The sequence below is a fragment of the Anolis sagrei genome, chromosome 12, assembly GCF_037176765.1.
Source record: "Anolis sagrei isolate rAnoSag1 chromosome 12, rAnoSag1.mat, whole genome shotgun sequence".
In the NCBI taxonomy this organism is placed as follows: Eukaryota; Metazoa; Chordata; class Lepidosauria; order Squamata; family Dactyloidae; genus Anolis; species Anolis sagrei.
The window spans coordinates 12,997,364-13,019,327 of NC_090032.1; the positions used below are offsets into that span (position 1 = coordinate 12,997,364).

General features: G+C 41.7%; 1 protein-coding gene across 3 annotated transcripts in view; it reads left to right on the forward strand.

The window, feature by feature from the left end:
• The window catches only part of HNRNPUL2 (heterogeneous nuclear ribonucleoprotein U like 2), a 46,879-nt gene continuing 24,915 nt past the window's right edge, over positions 1–21,964 (forward strand). For 2 of the 3 annotated variants that reach the window (XM_067472444.1, XM_060758272.2), the window contains exons 1-7: positions 2–598; positions 15,381–15,513; positions 15,927–16,000; positions 17,960–18,099; positions 19,619–19,709; positions 19,815–19,927; positions 20,259–20,522. In XM_067472444.1, coding sequence (XP_067328545.1) covers positions 70–598; positions 15,381–15,513; positions 15,927–16,000; positions 17,960–18,099; positions 19,619–19,709; positions 19,815–19,927; positions 20,259–20,522 — 1,344 coding nt within the window. In that variant the 5' untranslated portion in view covers positions 2–69. Of the gene's footprint in view, positions 599–15,380; positions 15,514–15,926; positions 16,001–17,959; positions 18,100–19,618; positions 19,710–19,814; positions 19,928–20,258; positions 20,523–21,964 lie in introns of all 3 variants that reach the window. The other variant, XM_060758271.2, reaches the window with a different exon arrangement.

The window sequence follows — 21,964 nt, forward strand, 5'->3', positions numbered from 1 at the left end:
TAGCCCTCGGAGCTCGGCTCGCTTTCCCCCCTCCCTCGCTCCCTCCCCCCGCAGCGGAGCGCGCGCGCCATGGACGTGAAGCGGCTGAAGGTGACGGAGCTGCGGGCCGAGCTCGGGCGGCGGGGCCTGGACTCGCGCGGCCTCAAGGTGGAGCTGGCCCAGCGGCTCCAGGAAGCCTTGGACGCCGAGATGTTGGCCGCGGGCCCCGAAGAAGCCGGCGCCGAGGCCGGGGGAGCGGCGGCGGCGGCGGCCGGGCAAGGCCTCGGCAGGGCCCGCTTGGGAACGGGAGGCGGCGAAAATGACGACGACGACGAGGAGGAGGAGGAAGACGAGGACGAGGAGGAGGAGGAGGACGAGGAGGCGCTGCTGGCCGACGAGGAGGAGGCGGCGGCCGCGGCAGGAGGAGGCCCCGCACAGGCCTCGGCGCCGAGCGCGGAAGAGCAGGCCTCAGCCCAGCCTGGCAGTGGCGTCAACGGCGCCCAAGGGGCCTCCGAGGAAGGAGGAGCGGGGAGCAGCGGAGGCGGAGAGGAGGAGGAGGCCGAGGCCGCCGCCGCCGAAGAGGGCCGCGGCGAGGCCCAGCCCGGAGACAAGCCCCAGGGTAAGAAGGCCCAACGCCCGCCCGCCGCGCTTCCCCATCCTCCTGACCAGGCCTCCTCTTTGCCCGCCACGCTATTGTTTTCCATCCCCACCTCCCTACCTTATATCTTTGTGTCTATATATATATCTTAAACAGTTATTTGGTGTGTGTGTGTGTACAAAATAATAATGTTATATATATAACAACATTGTATTGTCGAAGGCTTTCATGGCTGGAATCACTCAGTTCTTGTGGGTTTTTTCGGGCTATATGGCCATGTTCTAGAGAACACAGAAGTGCTGGACCACTCTCACAACCACCATGTCAGACTACACAGAGAAGCCATTGAAATCCACAAACATGTGGACAATTGCAACAGAAAGGAGGAAACCATGAAAATGAACAAGATCTGGCTACCAGTATTAAAAAACTCTAAAATTGCAACAGCAGAGAGAAAAACAGGCAGGGACATCTAATCACCTTTCAAGAAGAGTTTGCTCCAGGCACAGTCAAGCCCATTGTATGCTAATCAAGGTGGTCAGTTGAAAGATTCACACCTAGTCCAATTTACAAAAGCCCTTTGTCTCACCCTGGTCATTCCACAGATATATAAACCCCTTTTTTCCCAGTTCCAACAGACCTCACCTCTGAGGATGCTTGCCATAGATGCAGGCGAAACGTCAGGAGAAATACCTCTAGAACAGGAGTCCTCAAACTTTTTAAACAGAGGGCCAGGTCACAGTCCCTCAAATTGTTGGAGGGCCGGATTATAATTTGAAAAAAGCATGAATGAATTTCTAGGCACACTGCACATACCTTATTTGTAGTGCAAAAAACACTTAAAAATACAATAATTAAAATGAAGAGCAATTTTAACAACTATATATTTATTAGTAGTATGGGAAGTATGGAGCTGCTTTTGGCTGATGAGATAGGAGTGTTGTCGTTGTTGTGTACTTTCAAGTCATTTCAGACTTAGGTTGGCCCTGAGCGAGGGCCGGGTAAATGACCTTGGAGGGCCCCCAGGCCTTACTTTGAGGACCCCTGCTCTAGAACATAGCCATATAGCCCAAAAAAACCCGCATAACAACATTATTTGGTATGTGGATATTTATTTATTTAAGGCATTTCTATGCCGCCCTTCTCATCCTGAACGGGACTCAGAGCGACTTACAATATCTATTTTCATACAGTATATTATATTATTAGCATAGTACAATATCAGTATACATTACTATATTGCACTATACAATTATATTGTAATATTATTAGTAATATTACATGTAATGTAAATATATAATTATAATTATAATATTGAATTATTATTAGTATTGTATTGTATTACATTATAATATTATAAATATTATATGTATATACAATATACTATATTATATTATTAGTAAAGACAAGATGGAAATGTCTTCTGTATATATATACATTAGTTATTATATAATGTATAATAGTATAATAAATGTATTATTATTATTATTATATAATAATACTAGCCGTCCCCTGCCACGCGTTGCTGTGGCCCAGTCTGCTGATCTGGAAAAGAAAAAATATATATAACCCACTGATTCCTCAATTAATGTCATTTGATTGGTATATATTTTTATTTTGCAATTTACCAATAGCTGCTGCATTTCCCACTCTCGGCTTATATTCAAGTCAATCCGTTTTCTCAGTTTTTTGTCGTAAAATTAGCCTTGGCTTATATCCGGGTCGGCTTATACTCAAGTATATATGGTAATGCAAAAGTGTTGGTTTCTAATCTATGTAATTTCTTGATGCTTGTCGGTATATACTCGAGTATAAGCCTAGTTTTTCAGTCCTTTTTTTAGGCTGGAAAAGTCCCCCTCGGCTTAAACTCGAGCCAAGGTTATTTATTATTTTACTTTTATTATTATTATTACTACTATTACTATTATTGTTATTTTATTCTATTTATTATTATTACATTTATCATTTTACTCTATTATTATACATATATTATTTTACTGTATAATTGTTGTTATTGCTACATTCATTATTTTACTCTTTTTATTGTTATTATTACATTTCTTATGTTACTCTCTATTATTATTGGAAGGATACAAAAGCACATTTACATTGAAGAAGGTAAATAATCATTTAATCAGGGTTGGACAGACTTATCTTAAATTACAATTTTTGTAAATATTCAAAAATATATAACCCACTGATTCCTCAATTAATGTAATTTGATTGCTATATATTTTTATTTTGCAATTTACCAATAGCTGCTGCATTTCCCACTCTCGGCTTATATTCGAGTCAATCCGTTTTCTCAGTTTTTTGTCGTAAAATTAGGTGCCTCGGCTTATATTCGGGTCGGCTTATACTCAAGTATATATGGTAATGCAAAAGTGTTGGTTTCTAATCATTGTAGTTTCTTGATGCTTGTCGGTCAACAGTATTACTTGTTTCTTGGTCAATGTTGATGTAGAGATTGTCTGGGTTGCCTACTCTGGAACATGGAACATATTGTCCTTTAGGGGTCCCTTTCAAATCTAGGATACAACATCTTTCATATACCTGTATATATGTGTGTGTGTGTGTGAATCATTTCTATCTATACCTATGGTAGATGGTTCTTTGTCAAGAAGGTTTTGGTTATTTTTTCTTGCCCCGTGAAGGGAGTTGGATTGGATGGCCATAAGGAACCATTTCTCAACCTGGGTGTTGGGTCCCCTGCAGAGGTCATAAAAGGGTGTTAGAGGGGTCACCACAGACCATCAGAAAACACAGTTTTTTTTGTTGGTCATGGGAGTTCTGTGTGGAAAGTTTGGCCCAATTCTAAGATTGGTGGGGTTTAGAATGCTCTTTGATTGTAGGTGAACTATAAATCCCAGCAACTACTACTCCCAAATGTCAAGGTCTATTCCCCCCAAACTCCATCTGTGTTCGTATTTGGGCATATGGAGTATTCGTGGCAAGTTTGGTCCAGATCCATCATTGTTTGAGTCCACTGTGATCTCTGGATGTAGGTGAACTACAACTCCAAAACTAAAGGGCACTGCCTACCAAACCCTTCTAGTATTTTCTGTTGGTCATGGGAGTTCTGTGTGCCAAGTTTGGTTCAATTCCATCGTTGGTGGGGTTCAGAATGGTCTTTGATTGTATGTGAACTATAAATCCTGGCAACTACAACTCCCAAATGACTTTTTTTTTGAGTGAAGGACATACACTGGGTTGTTAGGTGTCTGGTGTCCAAATTTGGTGTCAATTCGTCCAGTAGTTTTTGAGTTCGGTTAATCCCACAAATGAACATTACATTTTTATATCTATCTATCTATCTATATCTTAAACAGTTATTTGGGGTGTGTGTGTATATATATGTATATTACAACAACATTATTATTATATTGTATGTGTATATATACATTAGTTATTATATAATATATAATCTATATAAATAAAAATGTAATGTTCGTTTGTGGGATTAACAGAACTCAAAAACCACTAGACGAATTGACACCAAATTTGGACACCAGACACCTAACAACCCAATGTATGTCCTTCACTAAAAAAAATGTCATTTGGGAGTTATAGTTGCTAGGATTTATAGTTCATCTACAGTCAAAGACCATTCTGAACCCCACCAACTATGGAATTGAACCAAACTTGGCAAACTGTTCTCCCATGACCAACAGAAAATACTGGAAGGGTTTGGTGGGCAGTGTCCTTTGGTTTTGGAGTTGTAGTTCACCTACATTCAGAGAGCACTGTGGACTCAAACAATGATGGATCTGGACCATCCTCTACACAAATACTCAATATGCTCAAATGTGAACACTGGTGGAGTTTGGGGAAAACAGAATCTTGACATTCGGGAGTTGTAGTTGCTGGGATTTATAGTTCACCTACAATCACAAAGCATTCTGAACCCCACCAACAATAGAATTGGGCCAAACCTCCCACACACAACCTCCACGTGGGCCACAGCAACACGTGGCAGGGGACGGCTAGTAGTATAATAAATGTATTATTATATAATAATATTGTGTGTGTGTGGTTTATTGTTTGTTACCCGCCTTTCATGGCTCTTATTGTTGGCAATAATAATAATGATACTAATCATAATGTTATTTGTTTTCTGCTTCCCCCCTCGGCTCAAATATTCTCTCTAATTATTATTTTATGTATTGCCTGCTTATCCTCACAGCTCTAATACTCTAATAATAATACAATAGAGTCTCGCTTATCCAACTTTCACTTATCCAACGTTCTGTATTATCCAAAGCAGTCTGCCTCCTGGCTGGATACACGGGTGAGGGAAGTGGAGTGTACATTTACCTCCAGAATAATGTCCAGGGTGGGAGAAAGAAAGAACCCTTGTTTGTTTTGGTGCTAAATTCATAAACACAGTAATATAACATAACGTTACTGTGTATTGAACTGTTTTTTCTGTAAATTTGTTGTAAAACATGTTTTGGTGCTTAATTTGTAAAATCATAATGTAATGTGTCATTTAACAGGCTTTTCTTTAACCCCTCCTTATTATCCAACCTTTTTACCTCTCCAATGTTCTGTTAGCCTAGTGGTCCTCAACCTGTGCATCCTCAGGTGTTTTGGCCTACAACTCCCAGAAATCCCAGCCAGTTTACCAGCTGTTAGGATTTCTGGGAGTTGAAGGCCAAAAAATCTGGGGAACCCACACCTTGAGAACCAGCTAGACCATTTATGTTGGATAAGTGAGACTCTATTGTACTGATAACGATAATGTTTATTGATTCCTGCTTCCCCACGGTTCTAATATTCACTCTTTTTATTATTACTATTTTGTGTATTACCTGCTTATCCTCACAACTCTATTGGCAATAATAATAATAATAATAATAGATTCCTGCCTTCCCCATGGCGCTAATATTAACCCCCCCCCCTCCTCCTCCTCCTCCTCCTCCTCCTTCTTGTTATATCTATTATCTGCTTGTCTTGATAGCTCTAATATTGTTGGCAGTACTAATAATAATGATACTAATAATGATAATAATGATAATGTTATTTTATTCCTGCCTCCCCCCACGGCTCTAATATTAACTAATTATTATTACTATTTTATGTATTACCTGCTCAATTATTGCCAAAAATAATGATGTTATTTGATTCCTGCCTCCACCCACAACCCTAATATTAACTGTTATTATTACTATTATTACACTGTGCGTGCCGAAGACAGCATCCAGACATACTCAGGAGTGCTTTGATTGTTCTTACTTTATGTATTACCTGCTTATACTCATGGTTCTAATATTGGCAGTTATAATAATGTTATTTGCTTCCTGCCTCCACCCACGGTTCTAATATGAACTCTAATTATTGTTATTATTTTAGGTATTGCCTGTTTATCCTCATAGCTCTAATACCATTGGCTATAAGAATGACAATAGTGATGCCAAAAATGATAATAATGCTATTTGATTCCTTTCTTCCCCTCATTACAAATATTAACTAATTATTATTATTTTATGTATTACCTTCTTATTCTCAGAGCTCTAATATTATTGGCAATAATAGTAATAGTGTTATTTGATTCTTGCCTCCCCTCATGGCTCTTATATTAACTCTATTATTATTGTTACACAGTCCATGCTAAACACGCCATCCAGACATACTCGGGGGTTCTTTAATTGTGCTTTTCCTGTATAAAACGGGGTTGGACTGTATGGCCCTTGGGGTTGCTTCCAACTCTAAGATTCTATTGTTCAGGGGCTGGGTGGCCATCTGTCAGAAGGACTTTGATTGCGCCCTACTGTTTGACAAAAAGGGGTAGAATTGGGTGGCCCTTGGGGTCTTCTCCAACTCTAGGATTCTATGATTCTAGAATTTAATATACGAGTTTGTTTTTTTCTATATATAGGTAGACTTTTGGATCAATAATATTAGAGCCACAAGATGTGGGTAACAAACAACAACAATAATAACAATTATTATTACTATTGTTGGTTGTTACCTGCTTCTTGTGGCTCTAATATTATTTGCAATAATAATAATAATAATAATAATAATAATAATAATGTTATTTGCTTCCTGCATCCTCCTACAGCTCTAATATTAACTGTAATTATTATTACTATTTTATTACCAGTTTATCCTCATAGCTCTAATATTACTGATAGTAGTAGAAAACTAATAATAATGATAATGATAACAATAATCACAATATTATGTGCCTTCTGCCTCCCCCACAGCTCTAATATTAACTCAAATTATTATTATTTTTTTATTTCCCCCTTGTCCTCATGGATATAATATTATTAGCAATAATAATATAAATTTATTTTCTTCTTGCCTTCCACCACAACTCTAATCTTATTAGCTCTAATCATAATGATGGTAGTATATAATGTAACTTGCTACCTGCCTCTCCTCATGGCTCTAATCTTCCTATCTCTAATAATAATAATAATAATAATAATAATAAATTTTGTGACCTGCCTCCCCCCACGATCACTCAAGTCAGAGCACAGCATAATATGTAGATATAACAAAAGGACCATAAAATACATATATTCAAAAACAGAACAAAGATTAGAATAATAGAATCTTAGAGCTGGAAGAGACCCTAAGGGACCATCCAGTTGGAATGGCCATCTGTTGGAAGAGCTTTGATGGTATCTTCCTGCTTGGCAGAAGGGGGTTGGACTGGGTGTCTGTTGGGGTCTCTTGCAACTCTAGGATTTTATGATTCAGGCGAACTCCCATCTGCCAGAAGAGAGAGGTCTTTAATTGTGTTTTAAATTCTGACTGCTCAATTAGCTATCAAATTTCTTCTGCCAGGCCATTGCACAGCTTAGGCGAGGTTGACAAAATACATTTATTATTACCATCTATATCTTATCTATTAAGAAGATTTGTTGACGATGTTACAATTTACACTGTGAGATATACATAAACATGAACTTAATCATTTAGCAATTGGCTATAGTTGGATTTAGGCTTGTGGTGGAAATTACACCATTTGGAGTTATGCTTGGTGGAGGTTTGTTACTTGTATTTTACTGGTTATTACGATCAGTATGGAGGATTTGTTTTGTTATATATCACCATTTATTACTCATTATATGGTGTTGGTTAGTATGTATTTGGTTGGGCAGATAGTCTTTAAAGTGCCACTGGAACAATATGTTGTTGAAGGCTTTCATGGCTTACACTGTGTTGCTGTGAGTTTTCGAGCTGTATGTTCCAGAAGCATTGTCACCTCACATTTCACCCACATCTGTTGCAGACCAGAGGTTGAGGGGTCTGTTGGAAACTGGACAAGTGAGGTTTATATATCTGTGGATTTGTGTATGTGTGTCAGGAGCAACTTGAGAAACCGCAAGTCTCTTCTCATGTGAGAGAATTGGTTGTCTGCAAGGACATTGCCCAGGGGATGGCCGAATGTTTTGATGTTTTACCATCCTTGTGAGAGGCTTCTCTTGAGTCCCCTCATGGGGAGCTGGAGTTGACAGAGGGACCTCATCTACACTTTCCCCAGATTTGAACCTCGGACCTGTCGGTCTTCAGTCCTTCTGGCATGAGAGTTTAACCCATTGTGTCATGGGGACTCCTATCTGTGGAATGTTCAGGGTGGAAGAAAGAATTCTTGTCTGTTGGAAGCAAGTGCGAACGTTGCAATTGGCCACCTTGATTAGCATTGAATGGCCTTGCAGCTTCAAAGCCTGGCTGATTGCTGCCAGGGGAAATCCTTTGTTGTGAGGTGTTCACTGGCCCTGATTGATTCTTTTCTGGAATTTCCGTGCTTTTTGAGGAAACCATGAAAATGAACAAAATCTGGCTACCAGTATTAAATAACTCTAAATAAAGAGCAACACTAAAAAAGCAGGGGAATTCCGGACAATAGAACTGAATGTTTTTAAATGTTCAGTGTGTTTTCATTTTAATATAATATAATATATATAAGAATTGTATGTGTTTTAAGACATTGAATAATAGCCTCTTTGTAAGCCGCCTTGTGTCCTCTTCAGGGTAAAGAAAGGCGGGCTATAAATAGAGCAAATAAATAAATAAATTTGGATCCATACTATTTTTGTCCAAAATGTTGATAACAGTATATCAGATCTATTTGCAATTAACATAGTATGGTTGTTGTTGTTGTGTTCTGCCTGTGAGAATGCTTAAAAACAGCAACAGGAGTTGTACCGTATATTCCGGCATATAAGACGACTGGGCGTATAAGATGACTCCCCCCCCCAACTTTTGCAGTTAAAATATAGAGTTTGGGATATACTCGCTGTATAAGACTACCCCTCTTCCAACACACACCAAATAAACATTTTAAAAGCATCGGATTTGATTTCAATATGGTAATTTTCCTATTACTGTCCCTCCTTCTCTGCCTCTCAGATCTCGCACATGTGCACATGCACCGCTTCACTGCAGTCTTTAGGAGCGAGATTTGAGAGGCAGAGGAGGAGGTACGGTAATAGGACACAAGGGCGGGCCAGACAGGTAAAAGAATTGTGTTTTTCTGAGCCCAGAGCCACTCTATCTCTTTTTTCCATATCCCAGGGCGCCCCAAACGCCTGCAGCTTGCTCCGGCCTTCACTTACACCTTCCCAGTGAGGCCCCCCATCACCTCACCATCTGGACCGCATTAAGTCCACGAATCCTGATGAATTGATTTTCTTCTACCATATTTGCAGAGCGTTGCCCTTAATGCTTTCATACAGTCGCTGCATATGGCAGGGACGCGGCCACTGCCATTTTTGAGCTCCCCCCACAATATGCAGCAACCACAGATTCTCCAATCCGGATTGGAAGTTTCAGCACCCACTCTATAAGACGACTCCCGGTGTATAAGACTACTCCTGCATATAAGACAATCCCATGCATAAGGCCACTCCAGCGTATAAGAGGATTCCTGTGTATAAGACTCCCGCATATAAGACGACTCCCTCTTATAAGACAACCCCTGACTTTTGAGAAGATTTTCTTGGGTTAAAAAGTAGTCTTATATGCCAGAATATACGGCAGATGTTTTGTCTAATTTTATCCATAAGTTGCTTTTCTATTTGGGAGAAAAACAGGGTGTGAATGAAACAATATTATGTTACAGGTTGAGTATCTCTTAGCCAAAATGATTGGAACCAGAAATCTTTCATATTTTAGAATACTTACATATCCATACTGAGATGGGACACATGTATAAACAAGAAATTCATTTATATTTCACATGCACCTTACATACATAGCCTGAAGGTAATGTTATATACAGTAATAGTTTGTGAACATTGCACCACCAGAAAGCAAAAAAAGTGTCACCATGTGGATAATTTTAGATCATAATATTTTGCATCGCAGAATCCTGGAAAAGGGAAATAAGGCATTCAGAGGGAAACAGTTTCTGTTGGTCGTTAATTCACAAAGCAATGTACATTTTACTAATATGGATTTATTCTTCCTTTATTCCTGTCTCAAAAATTATGTTGAGATTTGTTTTCTCTGGATGTAAAACAATCATTTTTTGGGAAGATGAAATAGAGAAGTTGTAAGTTAGTAATAGGCCTGTTCAACATTGAATCCTCTGTATGCATGTTTACCACATCTCGGCCTGAATTCAGTGCTCAGGCTTATTTTGCAGTATGTATGCCTCTGCAATTCACACACATGGGATATTTAAGATGTAGAGATAAACATCTTCCTTCTGGTTTGAGGGTAATAATGCTTTAATTATATGTACAATTATGAAATCAGACCCCCACCCTTCCTGGACTTCAGGAAAAAACTGAAAACATGATCAGGCCTTTGGTCAGTAATGGGAACCATGCAAGAAGAGACTATAAATTAACATTGACAACTCAGACTGGCCCTGGATTATGACCAGGATTATGTGATTTTATGTTGTTGTTTTAATGTGATGTTTTCACTGGTTGGTTTTAATGTTTTGCTTATTTATCAATGATTTGTGTACACTCAGCATCAAATTCTTGCCATTATAAGGACACCTTGAACCCCCTTTGGGTTGAGAAGGACAGGATATAAGTACGGTAAATAAATAAATACAATAGATGTAAATTTGGGAATACAGAAGATCTGGAGTTAACCTAGATAAAGTGGAAAAGTGAAACATGACCTTTCACATACACAAGACAGCGTAAGATGTAAATCAGAAAGGTGGTGCAAGCCTTATGTTGAAAGCAAGGGATTTGGGTCACTTTGCCTGTGAAAGATATGACATCTTACAGCCTAACCCCTATTGCTAGTCTAGACCATTTAAATTAGTAGGGTTTGCTTCTGTATTGACAGGCCATTCAACCATTGTAAGATACCCTGAGTCCCCCTGCTGGGGTAGAGAAAGGCGGAGTATAAATATGGCAAATAATAATAATAATTAATAAACGTTGATTGAATGGGTCTGTTTATTCATTTATTTACAGTGGGGGGAAATTATTTAGTCAGATACCAATTGTACAAGTTCTCCCACTTAAAAAGACGAGAGAGGCCTGTAATTGACATCCTAGGTAGGCATCAACTGTGAGAGACAATATGAGAAAACGCATCCAGAAAATCACATTGTCTGGTTTTTAACGAATTTATTTGCAAATTATGGTGGAAAATAAGTATTTGGTCACCTACAAACAAGCAAGATTTCTGGGTCTCACAGACCTGTAATTTCTTGAAGAGGCTCCTCTGTCCTCCACTCATTACCTCATCATCATCACTTTATTTCTTAATTAGTCGCTCTCCACCAAAGTGCTCCGAGCGACTTACAATCTAAAATTGCTTATACACAATATAAAACATTCAATATAAAAACATTCAACATAAAACATTCAACATAAAAACATTCAGCAGTGACTATGGCAAAATTTGATCCGATTACTTAAATGCACAACCAAACAGCCAAGTCTTGAGCGCCTTTACAAAAGGTTGCAACTCCGACATTGCTCTAATATATGGAGGCAATGAGTTCCACAGAATTGGAGCATAGATCGAAAAAGCTCTACGCCTTGTAGCTTCCAAATGTGCCTCCCTAGGGCCCGGTATGTATAGGAGATTTTCCTGGGTGGATCGAGGTGACCACTGATGGGGAAAAGGAATGAGGCGGTCCCTAAGATATAAAGGTCCTTGGCCATTTTGAGCTCTAAATGTCAGGATCAGAATCTTGTAAGAGATCCGATCTTCTATTGGTAGCCAATGCAGTTGTTGCAGAATCGGTGTAATATGGAGTCTTATAGATGATCCCACTAGCAGCCTGGCTACCGCATTTTGGACCATCCGAATCTTCTGGGTCGTTGACTTCGGAAGGCCAGCATATAAGGCATTGCAATAGTCCAACCTAGTGGTGACTGTTGCGTGGATTACCATTGCCAATGCTTCTACCGAAAGGTAGGATGCCAATTTCCTTGCCTGGCGAAGATGAAAAAAGGCAGTGATCTGGGCCTCCATCGTCAGAGATGAATCCAACACAACCCCAAGGCTTTCAACAGTGGCAGACAGAACCAGAGCTTCCCCATCGAAATCAGGCAGAGACTGGGTTAATTCTGGTGGCTGGCCAGGCCAGAGTATCTCATTTTTTGCAGGATTGACTTTTAGTCTGCTTGCTCGTAGCCAACTCATCACTGCTTCCAAACACAGCTTAAAGTTCTCAGGAATCACGGTTGTCCCAGGTTCGAGACGCAAGAGTAGCTGGGTATCATCTGCATACTGGTAGCACTCTATGTCAAAGCTCCGCACCAGTCCAGCAAGTGGTCGGACGTAGATGTTAAATAACGGGCGAGAGGATAACACCCTGGGGAACTCCACAGCAAAGGCAGGAGCTCTCAGAGCTTTGGCCTCACCACTCCACCCTCTGTCTCCGGTCCCGGAGGAATGAATTGAACCATTTGAGGGCTAAACCTCGTACACCAGACAGAGCCAATAGATGAATCAGCAAGTCATGGTCCACGGTGTCAAATGCAGCTGTGAGGTCCAAGAGTACCAATAGCGCTGATCCGCCTCGGTCTAACTGACGACGAATTTCATCAGTAATAGCTACCAAGACAGTCTCTGTCCCATGACCTGAACGAAAGCCTGATTGAAAGGGGTCCAAACCTGCAGTCTCATCTAAGAATTGCTGTAGCTGCCCCACCACTGTCCGTTCAATCACCTTGCCCAGAAACGGAAGGTTTGAAACAGGGCGATAGTTACTAGGTATGGCAGCATCAAGGCTTGGTTTTTTCAGGAGAGGGTGGACCACTGCTTCTTTAAGGCAATCTGGAAAAATTCCTTGCTCCAAGGAGCTGTTGATGATGCTCCTTAAGGGATTTTGTAGTCCCTCCCAGCACTCCTTAACCAACTGGGAGGGGCAAGGATAGAGGGAGCAGGTGGTTGGTCTTGCTGCAGCTAGAGTCTTTTCCAGGTCTTCCATTTCTAATGACACAAAATGTTCGATAAATTGGCCACTAAATGGCCAGGAGGCTTCTAGTTCCCTCAATGTGTCCTCTGTGGGAGGTAGCCCTTCGCAGAGCAGATTGATCTTATTTATGAAGTGGCTCTGGAAAATCTCTGCTGTAATATCTTGACTAGCCACATCTTTGGCCAGCTGGGTTGGATTTGTGATGTTACGAACAATTTGAGCAGGTTGAGATCTGGCGGAAGCTATCAATGAGGAATTACCTGTAGTAATGGCACGTATTTGAACTTATTATCAGTATAAAAGACACCTGTCCACAACCTCAAGCAGTCACACTCTGCTTGAGGTTATGGTCACCTCCACTATGGTGAAGGCCAAAGAGCTGTCGAAGGACACCAGAAACAAAATGGTCGCCCTGTACCAGACTGGGAAGACTGAATCTGCAATAAGCAAGCAGCTTGGTGTGAAGAAATCAACTGTGGGAGCAATCATTAGACAATAGAAAAGATACAAGACCACTGATCTCCCTCGATCTGGGGTCCATGCAAGATCGCACCCCATGGGGTCAAAATGATCACAAGAACGATGAGCAAAAATCCCAGAACCACATGGGGGAACCTATTGAATGACCTGCAGAGAGCTGGGACCAACGTAACAAAGGCTGCCATCAGTAACACACTACGCCACCGCCAGGGATTCAGATCCTACAGTGCCAGACGTGTCCCCCTGCTTACTGAAGGGGCTGACTGAAGGTTGCTCGAGAGCGTTTGGATGATCCAGAAGAGTATTGGGAGAATGTCATATGAATGTCAGATGAAACCAAAGTAGAACTGTTTGGCAGAAACACAACTTGTCGTGTTTGGAGGAGAAAGAATGCGGAGTTGCATCCAAAGAGCACCATCCCTACTGTGAAGCATGGGGGTGGCAACATCATGCTTTGGGGCTGTTTCTCTGCAAAGGGACCAGGGCGACAGATCCATATACATGAAAGAATAACTGGGGCCATGTCTTGTGAGATTTGGAGTGCAAACCCCTTTCCATCAGCAAGGGCACTGAAGATGAAATGTGGCTGGGTCTTTCAGCATGACAACGATCCCAAGCACACTGCCAGGGCAACAAAGGAGTGGGTTTGTAAGAAGCATTTCGAGGTCCTGGAGTGGCCAGGCCAGTCTCCAGATCTCAACCCTATAGAAAACCTTTGGAGAGAGTTGAACGTCTGTGTTGCACAGCAATAGCCGCAAAACACTGCTCTTGAGGAGATATGCATGGATGAATGGGCCAACATACCAGCAACAGTGTGTGCTAACCTTGTGAGGACTTACAGAAAATGTTGGATCTCTGTCATTGCCAATAAAGGATATATAACAAAGTATTGAAATGAACTTTTGTTATGGACCAAATATTTTACTTTCCACCATCAGCCCCCGGTGGCGCAGTGGGTTAAAGCACTGTGCCGGCAGGACTGAAGGTCACAGGTTCGAATCCGGGGAGAGGTGGATGAGCTCCCTCTATTAGCTCCAGCTCCTCATGCGGGGGCATGAGAGAAGCCTCCGACAAGGATGATAAAACATCAAAAATCATCCAGGCGTCCCCTGGGCAACGTCCTTGCAGACGGCCAATTCTCTCACAACAGGAGTGGTTGCTCCTGACACGACAAAAAAAAAACCCCAAGAAAACAACCATCATTTGCAAATAAATTAGTTAAAAATCAGATACTGTCATTTTTGGATGTGTTTTCTCATGTTGTCTCTCATAGTTGAGGTCTACCTATGATGTCAATTACAGGTCTCTTTCATCTTTTTAAGCGGGAGAATTTGTACAATTGGTATCAGACTAAATACTTTTTCCCCCACTGTATATTCTCCCCTTCTCACCCCGAAGGGAACTCAGAGCGGATCACAGAACACATATACGGCAAACATTCAATGCCGTTATACACTGACAAGACAGACAACTGTACATAGATAGAAGTATATATAGGTTTTCCCATCTTCAGCATCTTGGAGGCTGTGCTCAATTCCGGCCATGGTGGGGTGCTGCCTCTCCATCTCCCCTGCTTTGTTTGTAAACTTTCCACCTTGATCGAATCACTGACATTTTCCTGGCATTTCCTTATGGGTATCTTAAATACCTTCCCACTTTAAAGTGGTACCTATTTATCTACCCACATTGCTGTTTTAAAAACTGCCAGGTAGGCAGAAGCTGGGCTAAAGGCCAGGAGCTCATCCCGACCCGGGCTCCAAATTGTCAACTTTCGATTGACAAGATTTACTTCAGCTGGTGATTAACCTGCTGTGCTAAAGCCCTTTTGGTGGAGGAGCAACCTGATGGCAGCCTGAAGTGGAGCATCTCTTCTGAAGTGGAAGAGACCAGAATGGTGCTTGTGTTCATGTGTGGGTGCGTGTTAATTTTAGACCCATCTTACCAAAATCTCCCTCTTTACAGCAAATGAAGAGGGTGAGAAAGCAAAGGAGACTGGTCCAGATGGTGAACGTCAAGGGCTAAAAAGGCAACGCGATGAAAAGGAAGAACATGGTCGTGCTTACTGTGAATTCCGAGAAGAGGCGTTTTATAGCCGGTGAGATTCAAACCAGTGTTGAGGCACATGCGAGCAGTGTTTTGAAATCAAACTAAAATTTACAGCATAGGAAGGAAGCTTTTATAAGCAAATTTACACAATGATTCATAACAGTAGCAAAATTACAGTTATGAAGTAGCAACGGTTGGGGGTCACTACAACATGAGGAACTGTATTAAGGGTTCGCGGCATTAGGAATTTTGAGAACCACTGGGTCAGGGTCAGGGATTGTTTGGGAGCATAAGAGCCAAACATGACTTTGTTTAGCCCATGAATCAGCCTGCTGCTGATTTAGATATTAATCTAGTGTGGACTAAACTAGTTTTGTATAATTTATTCAATTTCTTTTTTTAGTTCTCAAGGGGGTATGTTTTAACCTGACCAGATTATTTATTTCTTTTTTCTTGATGCAGATCCAAGTCTCCACCACCACCAGAAGAAGAACCTAGAGAAGACGATGATGAGACTCTGGTGATCCTGGACACATGTATGTATTGCTTACTTATGCTGATCAGCCTAAGTGTGGATTGTCTAGTGCACTCCCGGTGTTTTGGACTTCAGCTCCAATAATGTTCTGACCATTGTCTTTAAGATTGGAGTACATAGGGGCTCTAGTCCTAAATATCCGGAGGGGAACTAATCTGCAAACATAAATTGAGACGCAAATGTGTGCATAAGGTTATCATTCAGATCATGAGTTTTAGTGGTGTTGTCTTTGGGTTGGTGTGAGCTTTCCGGGCTATATGTTCATATTCCAGAAGCATTTTGTCCTGGTGTTTCACCTGCATCTATGGCAGGCATTCTCAGATATTGTGAGGTCTGTTGGAAACTGGAGTAGTGGAGTTTATATATCTGTGGAATGTCCGGGGTAGGAGAAAGAACTCTTGCCTGCTTGAGGCAGTTGTGAATGTTGCAATTGGTCACCTTGATTAGCATTAAATGGCCTTGCAGTTTCAAGGTCTGGCTGCTTCCTGCATGGGGAATACTTTGTTGGGAGGTGATTTTAACAGAAAGGAGGAAACCATGAAAATGAGCAAAATCTGGCTACCAGTATTTTAAAAAAAACAACAACTCTAAAATCAAAACAGTAAATAAAGAACAACAGGAAAATTCCAGACAAGAAACAATCAGAGACAGCTAATCACTTCCCAAGAAAGGATTCCCCAGACAGGACGCAGACAGGCCTTTTTTTTTTTTTTTTTGGTCGTGTCAGGAGCGACTTGAGAAACTGCAAGTCGCTTCTGGTGTGAGAGAATTGACCGTCTGCAAGGACGTTGCCCAGGGGACGCCCGGATGAATTGATGTTTTTATCATCCTTGTAGGAGGCTTCTCTCATGTCCCCGCATGAGGAGCTGGAGCTGATAGAGGGAGCTCATCCGCACTCTCTCTCGATTCGAACCTGCGACCTGTTGGTCTTCAGTCCTGCCGGCACAGGGGTTTAACCCACTGCGCCACCGGGGGCTCCAGCCAGGCCTTGAAACTACCAGATCATTAAATGCTAATCACAGTGGCCAATTGCAACATTAACACCTGCCTCCAACAGACAAGAGTTCTTTCTCCCACCCTGGACATTCCACAGATATATAAACCCCACTTGCCTAGTTTCCAACAGACCTCTCAACCTCTGAGGATGCCTGCCATAGATGTGGGCGAAACGTCAGGAGAGAATTCTTCTGGGACATGGCCATACAGTCCGGAAAACTCACAGCAACCCAGTGATTCTGGCCATGAAAGCCTTTGACAACGCCGTGTTGTCTTTAATATGTGGTGTCAGTCCCCGTCCCTTCTGAATAGGTCAGCATTGCTATAATTTGAAGCAGCTTTGAAAGGATTAGGAATACTAACTACTTTATCACACTAGAGAATGAATCCACTTTAAATCTGGTTTCTGTCTCCTGCAGAATTCTGGTGTTTGTAGTTTAGTGAGGCTGTTAAAGGCTACTCCCTAAACTACAAACCCCAGAATTCCGCAGGAGGCAGCAACCGGATTTAAAGTGGATTCATTCTCTAGTGTGATGAGGCTCTTAGGCTAATTCTCATCAATATAAAAAAGCACAGGAAACTGAACAAAAGTTACAGGATTGCAACTGATGTCCCAGCGTTTTAGGCCTAATATCAATTGCAGTATTTGATGGCAGTAATGGCGACAGAAACTGTTCCAATTTTAAAATATTTTCAAAAGGTATGCGGTTGAAAAATCCATTCAGATGAGGTTCAGTAATCTGCATGTTTTTGTATCCTATAGAAAGGCCTGTTTTGGAAGGATTTGTGTATTTCTGCAGGAATTTGGGATCAAGAGGGCAAAAGATGTTATTAAGGTTATAACATCCTCAGAATCTGAACACTGAGTAGAAGTTGGAGACTCGGTTAATTGCTTGCACAGCTCATCTTTGTACAGAAACACTATGACAACTTTACCTGCACACTGCTTTCTTTTCTTGCACAGATACATCCGATCTCCACTTCAGAGCCACCAAGGACCGCTATGGAGGACAGCCCTTGTTCCATGACAAATTTCCCAATCTTTGGTCTGGGGCAAGGAGTACACATGGAGTGAAAAGTGGGAAGGTCTGCTTTGAGGCAAAGGTAAAGAAGTCTGATCACAATTCCTGGAACCTTTAGCTGTAAGGAGCCTGGAGACCATTGCTTGCAATATATGATATATTTCTCTCTCCTCTTCCCCTCCCTTTACAGTGTGTTTTCTTTTCCAATCGAAAGGGAGGAAAGGAGGGAAAGGAGATATAATGTCCTCCTTGTTTGGACTGCTCTCTTTCAAACCCATCCAAGTTCCTGGCTTTTTTGTGTATGCCTAAATGTATTAACGTTATATGTGCAATTTAGTTCTCTTATTTATTATTTATTTATTTAAAACATTTATATTCCGCCCTTTTCACCCCGAAGGGGAATCAGGGCGGAGCACAGCACATACACGGCAAACATTGAATGATGGGACACAGATTCACATACATAAACATTAAAAAAAAAATTTCAAAATATTAAAATACACCATTTAAAGCGGTCCTAGCCATCCGCATCAAATCCAATTGGCCCTGTCATCTTTCCCACTGCCGCTTCATTGCCGTCCCGAAAGCTTGGTCCCACAGCCAAGATTTTACCATCCTTCTAAAGGACAGGAGGGAGGGGGCTGACCTGATCTCACCAGGAAGGGAGTTCCATAGCCGGGGAGCAATCACTGAGAAGGCCCTGTCTCTCGCCCCCACCAATCGCGCCTGTGACAATGGCAGGATGGAAAGCAGGGCCTCCCTGGAGGATCTTGGAAGTTTCCCCTAATATATTTGCAGGTATTTGCAAATCCTATATACATATAGCTATCTAGAGATTTCCATGTATCTGTATATCTGTATGTATATGTATCCATTATTTTATATGAATTTTCCCCTCACTTTTTGCAAGTCTCTGCAAATCCTATATAGATACAGATATTGATAAATATAGAGGTACCTATATATTATCTGTATATTTGTGTGTGTGTGTAAATAATTTTATATATGAATTTTCCCCTCATATGTTTGCAAGTCCTATATAGATATAAATATTGCAGGTAGGGAATGCACATATATATAGAGGATTTGCAAACATTTCTGGGGGAAATTTACGTGTGAAATTAATATACATAATTATAGATCTCTATCTCGCTCTGCATTGTTTATACAGATATTAAATGTTTGCCTGTTACTATGTTGGAAGCCGGCCTGAGTGTCCCCATGGGGAGATAGGGTGGGATACAAATGAAGTTCTATTATTATTATTATTATTATTATTGATACCATATTATTTTTATGGACCCTCCTTTTCCACTTACAGAGCTAGTTTACTGTTTTTCTTTGAAATACAGTACATGTTCAAAAGCAGTTAATCGACTTGTGCCTCAATTAATGTAATTTTATTAGTATCTATTTTTATTTTGAAATTTACCAGTTGCTGCTGCATTTCCCACACTAGGCTTATACTCGAGTAAATACGTTTTCCCAGGGTTTTTTGTGGTAAAATTAGATGCCTCGGCTTATACTCGAGTATATACGGTATCTTTTCCAGATCTGCTTTAAGACATATCCACAATGGCTATTTGCCCTTCTTTTCTCAGGTGACACAAAACCTCCCACTGAAGGAAGGTTCCACAGAGCATCAACTGCTTCGCGTTGGGTGGTCTGTGGATTTCTCTTGTTCGCAGCTAGGTAAAGAAATTTCCCTTCCTTCTGGGCAGATTTACACTATAGTTAAGGTGATGCTATCTGTGCGGATCCAGTGCCCTGTAACACAACCATGTTGCTGTCTTCTAGGTGAGGATGAGTATTCTTATGGCTACGACGGACGGGGGTTGAAGGCTGAAAATGGGCAGTTCGAAGAATTTGGTCAAACCTTTGGAGAGAATGATGTGATAGGTTGCTTTGCCGTAAGTACAATGCAGGAGTCTGTTCTTGAGGAGCTTCTTTGGTGTTTTCAGAGTAGGCTGAACTTTGTACAATTAGGGCATAGCCATTAATACAATGTTCATTCTAGCTCCATCTCTTAAAACATTCTCTCTAGTGGGGTAACTTTATTTTAATGTTTCCTGGTGTGTCCTAATGCCTCTTAATATTCTTAAAGCATCTTCGAATTGGTTGTGTTGCTACGTAGGGCAACCAAAAGTTAGTTTTGCCTTTCGCTCCTTTGTTTTCTTGGAACTACTTGTGCATGTGATAAGAAATATACCTCACCTCATGCTTCTATGTCCTGCATTGCAGAAGTTTGAAAGTAGCGATGTCGAACTGTCTTTCTCCAAAAATGGGGAGGACCTGGGTGTTGCCTTCTGCATCAGTAAGGAAGTGCTTGGAGACCGGGTTTTGCTGCCACACGTGCTGTGCAAAAACTGTGTGGTGGAGCTGAATTTTGGCCAAAAAGAAGAGCCGTTCTTTCCAGTTCCGGAGGACTACATCTTCATTCATGCTGTCCCTGTTGAGGACCGGGTGCGCACTCCCCTGCCTCCCAAAACTACAGGAGAGTGTGAGGTAACACAAGCATTCCTTCTTGGGTTGTCGTAGGGCTGTTGTAAGACTCAAACATTGACAAGGAAATAGAAAAAAGTGTTACGGGTTTATAAATTGGCAGCACATATGATGTTTTTCTTAGATGTAGATGTAAAGGAAAGACAGTGTTTCTTGGAGGTTAGATTTAAGAATTTGTTTGCAAAATGCATTACGTAGTAGTCATGGGCTCAAAATTTGTCCCGTTCGTTTCATTCGTGTTTCTGTTTTGTTTTGTCCATTTGGATGGCACGAAACGGAAAGGCCCCTCTTGAAACAAAACTGCGATCGATATGAAGGGCAAGCACACCTCCTTTTTGGATGATTACGTGGGGCCTGGCAGGGCCTGCAGTTGAGCACTGAGTAAGGAGTGATGCTTACTTGGTGCTCGACTGCAGGCCCTGTGAGGCCCAGGCACGTAGTCCCAAAGCCTGTACCCATAGTTCCAAAGTGCCGTGGCGTACGGGTGCAGGCTTTGGGCCTATGCACTCGGGCCTCACAGAGCCTGCAGCTGAGTGCCGAGTAAGAAACTCTGTTTACCTAGTGCTCGGCTGCAGGCACTCCAGCGCTTTGGGCCTACCTGCCAGGGCCTGGGCGCTTCTTACTTGGCGCTCGACTGGAGGCCCTGCCAGGCCCAGGGGCATAGATCCAAAGCCTGCGGATGCAGAATTTGGGCCTTGCAGGGCTTCCAGCTGCATGACAAATAAGGAGTGTTCCTTACTTGGTGCTCGCTTGCAGGTCCTGCAAGGCCGGGGTCCCTAGGCCCAGATCCTGCATCCATAGGGGCCCAGTTGCTTTAGGCCTACATGTGAAGTCTGCCCCCTCCCCCCAATAATGAAAACTAAAAACAAATATCTAACCTCCTAATTTTGGGAGTCTCAAACAACAATGGATTGGGGCCCCCACTGAAAGCCGGGACACAAAATGGATCAAGGGAAGTCCCGAATGCACATGATTATTACATAGTGCATTTCAAAACAGAAAATAATAGTGAACCAGTGAATAAAGATGGCATCAGATCTAAAGAACGAAAGAAAGAACGTGGAAAGACCACCACTAAAAAAATGTAAAAGACTAAACACAAGATATAAAATAGGAAACTCCATTAAAGATGAAAACATTGATGGGTTACAGTAAAAAATACAGATGGGATGTTACAAGATCGTAATGCACCTACAAACATTGTCCTTAGTGGACAACCCTATGCCTGCATTAAGGTAATTTTAGACACCATTGTTTTTCCTGAAGAGAGAATCACCGAATTAAAGGAAGTAGATGAACAGAGAGCAAATTGAGCACTTTATGGGTTTTTTTGTGTGCATCACGATTGACTTGAGAAACTGCAAGTCGCTTCTGGTGTGAGAGAATTGGTTGTCCCCAGGGGACGCACAAATGTTTTACTATCCTGTGGGAGGCTTCTCTCATGT